The sequence below is a fragment of the Macadamia integrifolia genome, chromosome 3, assembly GCF_013358625.1.
Source record: "Macadamia integrifolia cultivar HAES 741 chromosome 3, SCU_Mint_v3, whole genome shotgun sequence".
Lineage (NCBI taxonomy): Eukaryota > Viridiplantae > Streptophyta > Magnoliopsida > Proteales > Proteaceae > Macadamia > Macadamia integrifolia.
The window spans coordinates 5,005,138-5,016,978 of record NC_056559.1 but is presented as its reverse complement, the minus strand read 5'-3'; the positions used below and the strand labels follow the sequence as shown (position 1 = coordinate 5,016,978).

The 11,841-nt window shown below is 35.5% G+C and overlaps 1 protein-coding gene across 1 annotated transcript; it reads right to left on the bottom strand.

Moving 5' to 3' along the window:
• Positions 1–4,836: 4,836 nt before the first annotated feature.
• LOC122073162 (60S ribosomal protein L9-like) lies at positions 4,837–8,308 on the bottom strand. Its single transcript, XM_042637697.1, has 3 exons — positions 7,779–8,308; positions 5,256–5,378; positions 4,837–5,125 (listed from the first exon to the last, which is right to left on the bottom strand). Exons 1-3 carry the CDS (start codon positions 8,148–8,150, stop codon positions 5,039–5,041), a joined length of 582 nt encoding a protein of 193 aa, XP_042493631.1. The 5' UTR covers positions 8,151–8,308; the 3' UTR covers positions 4,837–5,038.
• Between the last annotated feature and the right edge of the window lie 3,533 nt (positions 8,309–11,841).

Sequence of the window (11,841 nt, the reverse complement as noted above, 5' to 3'; positions counted from 1 at the left end):
GCTCGAAGCCATGAGAAGTGAGCATGCTACCATAAGGTTCCTTCTTGTTTTGTGATGTTAAAGCACCATTTGACAATGATCTATCTCTGCCGTTTCTACGTTTTCTTGTTCTCAGAAAGGGAGAAACAGCCTAAAAAACATTTGATAAAGTTGTTCTGTTTCACCCATTTCTAGAAACATAAATCAAAATATATGTTTATTTACAATTCTAGAAACGACTTTAACAAAACAAGTCGGACTTGTTTCATCGTTTTTAGAAACGAATTTGAGAGAAAAAAAAAAAAGGTTGTTGTGCTTAATAAATCTTTCAAGTATTTAAACCTAAAAGGAGGCAACTGAACCATCTCTCCCTTTTGGGCATCCGATAATATTACTAGGTTTTTTAGTGGCATTATGTCTGTAAAAAACCGTTTTGAGAAACAGGTTTATCAAACACCAAAAAATCCATTATTGCTTTTGAAAATGTGAAAATCTGTTTCTACTATTTCTAGACACAGAAACAACAAAACCGTTATCAAACGGTGCTTAAATTTGTATGTATAGCTGTTTCCTCGAAGTATTGGGCATTGGGCTACGTAATGAGGCCCATCGGCCCACATAGTAAGTAGTTGAAACACCCTATGCCTGGAAGGCAACCAACATTCCTACGTGTGAAGTAGAAATAGATGATCACAAGAAAAGAGAGGGTGGGGAATGGTTTACGTGGTTGGGCATAAGTATATGTCCACAGGAGAGAGAGAGAGAGAGAGAGAGAGAGAGAGACGTGAAAGTATACTTTCCTTAATACCCTTTAAATCTTTAATGATCTAGGTTGCTGCAGGGGAAGAAACCCGCCAAGAATAGAGTGCTTGTGATGATATTGATTGCTTCCTTTGAAGCAATCCCTGCAAAAACAAGGGTAGTTTGAGGTTTGCAGAGCTCAGAATACCATATAATAGGGATTAGGTTTTGGATAAATTGAGATTAGGGATCCTTTTTTTTTGCAGATCCCAATCTAGGGCTTTTTTTTTTTTTTTTTTTTTTTTTTAAGATGAAAACGATGTAGTCTTTGAAAGAGGAGAGGGTATTTTTGTCATAAAAAATATTTACCACAAGTATGAGTTCTAAGTTCTGAGTTCATGCACTAGTATAATAGTATGATAGTATTATATGATATTTATTTTCATATATGGGTGTGTCAGGTAGGCAGTTGACACTTTAATATATTCAACCATTTTAATTATGCATGGATCCTTTTGTTTTATGATCTATTTTCTCCTTATTTCATGTTTTTTCGACCTCATATTGCTAAGACGTCCCCTGTAAGTGACATGTCGTGTTGATATCCGAATGCAGTGATAAATAGATAAGGGCAAGTGAGAGAAAAATTTTCATCTTAGAAGCATATGATTAGATTAGCTAATTGAAACAATGGATCCTTAACGGATAAGAGCCTATGGTTGATAAATGTTATGAGGAGGCAAAGGATAAATATTGCATATAGAGACTAAATTTGACTTTAGACAACTTGTTAACAAAGAAATAATAAAAGAAATAAAAAATTCAATCAATTCTCTTCTAAAATCGTGGAGCCCTTCCCTTGCAGCCCAAGTCTTCACAAAAGGACAAAACAAACTTGGTAAAACTAGAACCGAAACATATGAAGTTGTAAGGGCTACTTCTAGATGGGTTCTTCTGTCTCAAACGATGGGGACAGCTATAGACAGTTGTTGGTGCTTCTAGAAGAACCATATGAAACCAAAACTACGAAAAAAATATTGTTACTCGATGGAGAAAATTAACCTATCTGGCGCTGCTTAATGGAGTCAAAAAAAAATGTATTAATGGTGAGGCATTGAACTAGATCTAGGCTGGCTCGATGGTCTGGCTGAACCAAACAAGTAGAAAACAAATCTAATTCGATCGACAAAACTAAATCAGAACTGGTTCTTTAAATTGACAGCTTGATTTACTTCACTCAATACACAAATGCGTAAGGAGAGGGAACTTATGTACCCTAAGATAAGGTGGTGGAAATTAAAATTGAAATTTTTAAGTACATTTACTGATAATATGATCAAACAAGAAAATTAGGACTCTAATGGACACCAATGCAATGTGGAACGAAATAATGATTTGTATTAAGAATGTTACCAAAGAAGTGCTAGGGGATGCGAAAGGTAGTAGCCAAGCCCCTAGGGAGACTTTGTGGTGGGATGATGAAGGTTTCCATCACTTGTGCCGGAAAAATGGGACGAGACCTAGACAATCTAGTAATACAGATCTCACCATCAATTGTAGCTATTTCAATTTTTCTAGTCAAATTCATAATCCACCCAGGGCATCATCCTTTAATAACCCCTTATCTTTTGTATTTAATTCTCTTTAATAATGTTTGTTTTCAAGGAAATATTGCTATTTAAATTTTACAGAATTTTGATATGATTGATTAATCAATCTATAAACCATTTGTTTATGTCAATGAACTTCTTAAATTTCTAACATAATGAAGTGAGAAAAAAACATATGTTAGAGAAAAATATAATTTTCCTGAGGTTTGTATTTATTTCTTATATACATACTTCGTATCTGTCATGCTTGTTAAAGTATTATAATCCTGATTTATTTTTGTCACTGTTCAAGGAGATTAGAAAATTAACATTCTTTTATGAAGTTCCACAAATTATTTTGATGATTTTAAAGATCAAGGTTTTCTTAATTAGAGTGTTCAAAAATTGATAAAGTACACCAGTATAATCTAACAACAGGTGGATAAAACAAATACAAGTTGTAAAAATTACAAAGTTCAATAAAGACACTTAATGAATAATAAAAATACATTTAGGCTCATCATAGATAATGTCTAAAGTCTGAACAAGTTGGTAAGTTAGTAATGATATGTGGATGATGGAATATAAAGAATATAAACTTGTAAAGAAATTATGCGAATATTTATTGTCAAGATGAGTTGATTTTACAATAGTAATAATCATAATAATCAATCATTTGTTTGTGACAATGCATATACAGGGGAAGCTCAATAAAAACAATAGAAAAAAGACTTCAGTTGCTATTAAACTACCTTTTATCTTAGATTTCATGATGTCTACCTTTTCCTCTTTAACTAAAAACTTGACGTTACTTATATAGAAACCCGATATATTCAAAAACCAAAATGATAAATCATCCTATAGAGTTTCAATTATGGTCCAACTCTAAAATCCTCTTTTTTTTTTTTTTATTTTTTTTTTTTTAAGTTTTTATTGCATTGAGACTCATGAATCGTGAGTTAAACAATCTACTTAATTGTAACTCTTTAAGTTTGAAATATTTTGTTCTTCCTCTTCTCTGGATATTGTGTTTTAAAGTAGTGGAATTAACGATATTAGAAGTTCAATAGATGATCGATAGCTTATGATTTTTTTTTTTTCATTCTTTTGTTGAGGAAGACCAATAATATAGTGAATAAACATTTATATTTTGTCTTCTGAATAGCAGTTGCATAACAAAATCGAATTTAAAACTGGATACTGGAACCAAATAAGAACATAACGCAAAATCCAAATAGGAACTAGAACCGGACCAAAACCAGATAAGTCGACTACGAGTACCAATTTTCAGAACTAAGATGGGACTTGGTCCGGTTCTAGATCACAATAACACTCCTTGGAACCAAAACCGAAATCGAAACTGGATCGAATACCTAGTTCCGGACCGATTGACACCCTTATGTATCGATACGATCATACAATGGCCAAGATGGGTAATTTTTCAGAAAAAACACAAGTTTTTAAAGTGTTTTTTTCCAAAGTTGCTACCGACCATTTTTCTCTCTAACTAAAGTGGAAATCAAGGTTGGGTACAAGAATTTTACATTTATAAGACAACTACAAACCTTGGATTTTTAGTGCAATACTCTCAATTTACTATTTATGCATAATACATGTTCTATATAACTTTTTTTAAATATTTTTTTTGTGCAAAAGTGCATAAAAAAGTGTTTTTTATTCATTTATGTGCGTATCTTTAACGTATCTCTGATACGTATCTTAATTTTGATCGACCGATACCAATACTTTAATCCTTAAACCAGATGTATACCCTATCCTCGTGAATAGACTTGGGAATAAAAATGATGACCTCAAAATAAGTGTCACTTTTAATCTGTCCCATTCCTATCCTAGTTAGGTTCACTGCATAGCCCTTCACAAATAAATTACTTGTAGAAAGGGTTCAAGACCCTAAGGTGCATCTGTGTTGAGACACTTTGGCAAACCTAAATAAAAAAAATAAGAAGTGCTCTTGGGTAGGATAAATAGAAGTGTATCTTAGAACAGTCTCTGGCCATGGGAACTTCCCTCTTGAATGATAATACTGTGTCCTTAAGTTCTGAGTTTGTTTGAGATTAAGTTGTTGAATGCTCGGAGAACATCTGTATTGATAGCACACCATTTAGCTAGGTTAGACTGTTAGAATGAGGTGGTAAAATTTCAGGTCAAGTAGATACAGTTTCTACTACCCGCAATAGCAATCAGCCGCATATATAAATAACATTCATGTTTACAGCCATTTCATGTCTTCATGGCTACCATTCCTCTCAAATCCCAGACTTACCACCTACAGTTGGCTCAATCAGTAAGACATCTGAGGCTTCGGACGACCCCCAAACACAGCTATCACTATCGGGTAACATCAAATAAATTAATGTGTCTACCAAACAAATTCATACATGTCATCTGATGGGTTCAAAATGAGCTGAAGCAAAAATCAGGGTACTAGTCTACCAGAATTTAAATCCCGATACAACAATGGTTATTCATTCAGACAATTCCCACAAGAGAAGCAAATCTGCAAGGATGAGCAAAAGAAAGGAAAATTATTAATTTCTCAAATACCTTCTGTAACAATTCTTAGGGCCTCATACAGAAAAATTTTCAAAAAAGATCAAAATTGTGAACACTTTCACCCTCGAATCAAAAAACAAAATTATCCAGCTATGCCTGTTCAAAAGTTTAACTGAGAAAACTCCCAAGAGTTTTTAAGCTAGTCCCCTGCCTAATCATTGATTGTCAACCATTGTTCCCTTCTCACTGACATATATACCATCAAGAAATTTCCTTATGTCCTTGTTCTTCACTAGGCATTTCTGTTTCCACAACAAAAACATTTGGAAAGCAGCTTTAGTACATATTTATCCGAGTAAAGCTCATGAAGAAGAACTAATGATGAAAAAAAGAAAGAAAGAAAAAAATGAAGCCCCAGTCACAAAATTTCACCTGATTAATCAAGGCTGCTGATCTAGACACCAGTTCAATATCATTCCCATCCAGGATGAGTTCATCCTTAACCTTCTCTGATCGGATAACAGTCACACCGTCAAGCATATCCACTTTCCTGACCTGATTCAGAAACATATATAGCTCTCAATACAAGCAATCAGTTGAAACCAGAAAAATTGAAGTCTTATTATTCACCATTAGTACTATTGTTAGATACCTTCAAGAACCATTGATTGATTACATTGAAAATGCAGCTCTACAAAAACAGTGTTCCAGTTTGACAAATTTCTTAGTGGGCAAGGGAATCCCTGTCCATCTAGTGTTCCCATGCCCAGACACAGCTGGGCATGAAACTACCCAGCACGCGTGAAGGCTGGGTCTTTTCACACCCAGCTGTGTCTGGGCGTAGGGAACACTAAACGGACAGAGTTCTTTTCTCCTTTAATATAAAAAAATATGACTTCAGTGCAACATAAGGTGAAGATGAAAATGCACCAAAACCACCGTAGTGGGATACAAACCCAGGAAGCTGGTACACAAACTTGACAAACGCTTCTGTGTATCAAGGCAGCAACAGAAGGAAATTCACAAACATACACACACACACACACACACACACACACACACACATTAAGCATAGATAGGTTAAGAAATGAGAAAGTAGAGGGTAATGAAAAAGACAAAAATTTAGTGTGGCATATAAGATGAAATAGCATGGGCAAAAATCCATCAATAAAACTTTGAAATTAGAAAATTAGGGGTTTAAACGAGACAAATGAGGTTTATGAAAGGGTCTGAAGTAGGATTCTTAAAGCAATTTTAAGGCTTCGGAATAGGGAAACTAGGATGACATAATGATGGTCTTGAATTGTAAGAGTTCTAGCGTTAAGGAAATCTGGTGATTGGTGACCCAGAAGAAATGTAACATTGAACAGATTATTAATCATCTAGGTTCATTTAATGATCTAGGTTCATTGCCCAGCAGAGGTGTTTTGAGAACACTCAATGCTTGAGGCCTCAGGGTATGTTGGCTGCTATTTTTTCCTAGCCACATTGTTAGGCAACAGAGATGAACCAAAATTTGCCAATTCATATTCATTGGTAATTGCAGTGGTTCACCCTTACGGGCATCTATTTGAATTAAGAGGCTTACAAACCGAAGATTGGAGGATGAATTGAAAAACAAAGAAGAATTGGTTGAAAAACAGAGAGATTGAAATAAAGAGGAAAATTCTAAGAAACAGAGAGATCTAAAATAGCCTTAAGACAGTAAAATATGAGAGGTCAATTGTGTTAGTCTGGTTCTAAAATATGGGAACAATGATCCAGAGCGGCTTAGGGGGTGTTTGGTTCGGTAAATCTTTGGGATGACATTCTTTAGAATGATAATTCTTAATTTTTGGAGCTGTTTGGTTCCACTAGATTGACCCTCATAAGTGAGCACCCTACTTCCCATGAATGACCATATTACAAAGGATGTGTTCCAAATATGAGTTTACCTCAACACTTGAACTCAGATTTGAGCAACCTTTTTACCACCTAATATAAAAAGAGAAAGCGGAAAGAAGTTCTCTACGGAAGCCAATATCTTAACCCGCGAGAAACATGTACTAGCCTCAAAGTAGGGGTATCAATTCCTAAACCGAACCGGTAAAACAGGCCAGACCAAATCGATAACAACATGGACCAAACCGAACCGAAACCTTATTGGTTCGGTTCGGTTTGGAGTATTGCAACCCAAAACCAAACCGAACCGCACCGGAAACCAGATGAACCCAAAACCAAACCGAAACCAGCTCAAAACCCGGACCAAAACTAAAACCAAACCGGTAAGAAACCGAAACACTCCAAAATTCATTAAAAAAATAAAAATTTGCATAGTTTTGTATACATTTGTATGGAAAGTCGAATCCAAACTGGACCAAAAACCAAAACCAACCCGGTTACAAATCGATTTAAGAAATCGAAGACAAACCGAAACCAAACCGCACCGAAACCAAAACCAGAATTTTCTTATTGGTTCGGTTTCGGTTTCAGCTTTCCCACACCAAAACCAACTCAACCCGGACTGAAACCGAGCCAGACCGACCGATTGACACCCCTACCTCAAGGCAACCAAACGATTTTTCAGAAAGAAACATAATTCAGAAGAATGTCTATCAAAAGATTGACATTCTTATCCGATATATACACCATTTGATTGACCTGAACCAAACACCCCCTTAAAGTTTCTATGAAGGAAAGGAAATACAAGAAAAAGATAAACATTATGATAAAATAAAAAATAATTTTATAACACAAGACTAGGCTCCAGAAGTTCCTTTTAATGTGTCTAAATAGTAGCAGAGAAGCCAATAGAGATGATAATGAGGAATAATCGATAATATATGTTTCTTATGCGATGGGGTTCAGGCGTTCAGCAATGATTTACAATAACCAGATCAATAAATGAATAGTTCACCAAACCATAGGCCATTGCAATCAAAAATACATTGTGCTTTCCAGATTAGAACCAAATACCTTCTTCTCTCCGAGGAAATTTCGGATCTCGATGCTCCGATTGGAATTGGTGATACTGGCATTGATGGGAAAATGGGCATAGACGAATCGCATCTTATAGCAGTAACCCTTAGTGACGCCGGTGATGAGGTTGCGAACGTGGGTGAGGGCTGTACGGATTGCGGCGGTGGTCTTTCTTGAACCGAACCAAGCCTCGACCTGAAGCTTCTGCTTCCCTTCATCATCTTTAATAAGATGGAAGTCGAGATTCAGGTGCTTGAAGTTCTTGGCGAGCTTGCCACGGGGACCCTCTACTTCGATCTGCTTCGCCTTCACCTTGATTTTCACCCCCTCAGGGATGTCCATCGACTCCGTCGTCCTGATAGTCTTCATCTTTCTTCAGTTTTCTCTATAACCCTAAAAGGTAATGACGGAGAGCTACTGAAACCTTCCTTCCTTCTCTGCGACACTCAGACTGAGTCGACTGAGACTGCGACTGTTCTTTACTTCGATGAGGGTATTGACGTTTTCTAAAACCCTAGCCCAACTCAACCGGCCTTAAAGTCTGGGTTGAGATATCTCAGTCTAAACCTAATCTTATCGGATTCAACCCAGCCCGAACCAATCTAGATTAACCCTAACCAGGCAAGTTGATACTGATTTTTATCCCGACCCTGGTTGACCCCGGTTGGATTTTTTTTTTATGTGTACTTAAATAAAAAATAAAAAAATAATTCATCATCGACATCAATTATTATTAAAAAATAATCTTAAAGGTTTAAAACGATATAGACAATATGATTAGTATATAATTACATAAAATTAAGGTCAAGCCCGGCCAGCCTCGAGCCTGAAATCCCATCCCAAACTTGCCCTGTGGGCTTAGGGCATGCTCGGTTCATAAGTCCAAACTTATACCCTTAGTATTTTCATCTTTTCGTGTTTAGACTAAGATTAATTATTATTTTCAGGGAAAATTGCGTCCCCCTCTCCTGTAGTTTGCCGAAATTACATGTGGATCTAAGGGTTTGAATGATTTACGTCTCCCTCTACAAGAAAAATTGGGTGGAGAATAACTCTGCAAATCTTTGGTGAGAATTTGATTCAATCCGACGAAGGTTCATAAGTGAACCCATAGTTAGCAAATTCGGATTCGGGAATTATTCGGACGGAGAATTATTCGGAATAATTCGGACGATTAATTTAAGGATTCGGTCAAAAAAGCGGTCAAAAAATCTTATTGGGTTTTTTTTTTTATTATTTTTATATTTTTATATTTTTTATTTTTGGTTTTTTTTTTTAAATAATGTTTAAATGGACCGAATAATTCAGTTTAATTCGGATTCGGTCCGAATTATTCGCGAATTATATTCATTTTTGAAAAAGTCGCGAATTTTAAAGAATTTTATTTTTAATTCGGATTCGGTCCGAATTTTTGATAAAATTCTTTAAAATTCGGTTCGGCCGAATAATTCGCGAATTATTCGGCCGAATTGCTAACTATGAGTGAACTATCATGCCATTCCTCTTTATTGCGTGTTTTGGTGATAAATATAGGGTCTTGTGGTGTTGTTCGTGTTTGGGGATGAATCTAGGGTTTCGTAAGTGAACCCTCATCGGTTATGTGTTAGAGCTTTGCAAATTAATCTGTGTTTGCTGGTCTAAAAGGAATTATAAAACAAAACTTTTCACTAAGAATTAGTAGAAGGGAATTATAGAACATAAATTTTTGTTTGGTTATGTGTTAGAGTTCTGCAAACCATGCTCCAAGGATATGGTCTAAAGGTTTCCATCTCCAGGCCGAGGCACCATACCATCGTTCAGTTGTTCACCAACCTTTGATTGAGTTAGAGTCCCTACGATCATTTGATTTGGCTATGGAAATGGTTTAACATCATTCTATACCCATTGGGAAAAGTTCCAACAACCAAATTAGCACCCATCTCTTTGCTCGTAGATATGTTTTACCTTGTCTAGGTATTGTTTCTTGTGCTTTGTACATGTAGGATTCTAATTGGAAACCCTCATCTTCTTCCACTTTGGGGAGAAATCAATAGTGATTGAACGGGTTTCGAGGTGCGTAAACTAAGGTCATGACCAAAGATCTTAGGGACCATGGTTGCTGTTACTGTTGCTATTGCCACTGGTGTTGACTGATGAGTACTGGAATTCCCAAGTAAAGTTTTAATCATCTGCAAGACATTTTGATCTTCTGGGAGTGATATGACAGAGCCAAGTTCCACCACCCCTGAATCAGTCGGAACTCAAACCAAGGTCCGAAAGCCAATTGATCTTGCCAGAAATGATATCAACTGATAATGATATGCACAAACCTTTTGGTCCACAACCCATATTGGTTTATAAGAGGAAAATGAACAAACAGGATCGGCCTGGGCATCATATTTGATCGAATAATACATTGATGTAAGGTAGACCATCTCCACATCTGAAACATAATCCAACCGTGCTGCATAGTTAAGCTTTTGAAGAAGAAGGTGAAAGAGGGTGTTTTAGTCTCTTCACTTTATTATGAGGGCATTTTCGGTATAAAAATAGTGACTTTATCAGGTAACAATTTCAAACTCATGGAAACTAACGGATTGGACTCAAGTGTAAGAATCTTTCAAACTATAGGGGAGGGGGCGTATATCGTTTAAACCCTTGGATCCACATGTAATTTTGGCAAACTACAAGGGAGGGGGGCGTAATTATCCCTTATTTTCATGATTGTTGAAACATTTCTAAAAATCACAAGATAGATCTGAGTCATCCATTTTTATATATATTTTTTTCTATTTAAGTCATTTGTTTATACTCGAAGTCAAGAGAATGCTTACTTATGCCTAAAGTACTCAAATATATACATGCACATACATGGGACATGCTAACATAAAAAAGAGTATTTTATTAAATTAAAGTATGAAAATTATCATGTAGCTAATGTAAAACATGTTTCCTTTAATCAAAGGTCAGAATTGATACATCATCTATCCACATGGCAAAATGAATGCCTCGCAAGATCGGAAAGGTAACAAAACCTTGTAGTAAATGAAAAAGAGATATTCATTTGCTTTTTTAGGTTGCAAGCAGAGAGAAATGAAGGAAAATGAAATCACTTTTAAAAATAAAAATACTTTTTTTTAAAATTGTATAACGTACACAAAACCATCATTATATCTAGTAAGTATAATTTTTTATTTTAATTGATTTGAACAGTAAAATAAATTTTAATGACCAAAAGTTGGTATGTTTTGGAGTTAGTTTAGTACAATAGTCCTACTGTTTGTTCTATAGCGAGTCATGAAAAGAGAGGGGGGGTTGCAAAACTATTATAAAAAATCATAAAAATATGAAAACAAAAATATCATCATTTTTTCCATTCTACTGTAAATAATTCGTAACATTAACACCAGGATTGGAAGGCCATATTCTTCGAGGTCAACTTCAGGATTGGCACTACTAGGCATAGTATCGTCAAAAATATCCCAAGGAACAGACTCATTGTTATCTCCCGAGACCTCGCCTCCCCCCTCCCTTTTTCTTTTGTTTGTTGTTAGGCTCCTTAGCCCCGTTGATCCTATCTTTTAGGCCTTAAGGTTTTGTTCCTTTTGTATTGCCCCTTGCTTCCCTTGTATATTCTTCATCTTGGTAATGAATAATTTATTCATTCAAAAAAAAAAAAAAATCCTCAATATTGACACATCTTTAAGTAAATAATATAGGAAAATATTTGATTAAGAATTACGTGTTAAAGAATTTTAGATGGTCTAGTAAAAAGAAAAAAAAAGGAAAGATAGTCTTGCTATATACTTGGGTACCCTTATGTTTATCATCAGATTATGGTTACTTATTAGAGACATGATGCCTCTAGGGTCACAAAAAACTGAGTAAATGGAATATCCCTTTTGTCACAAGTCGGGTGAGATATTTTGATTCAATTTGTAAAGTCTATTCCAACTAACTGAATGTCTTATATTAACTAATCTGTACAATAACCCACCCTAAGACTCCCACCTAGGGGTCAAAAAACCACTGATCAAACGGGGCCAAAGTGAATTGGAATTAAGCCAATATATTGGGTGCC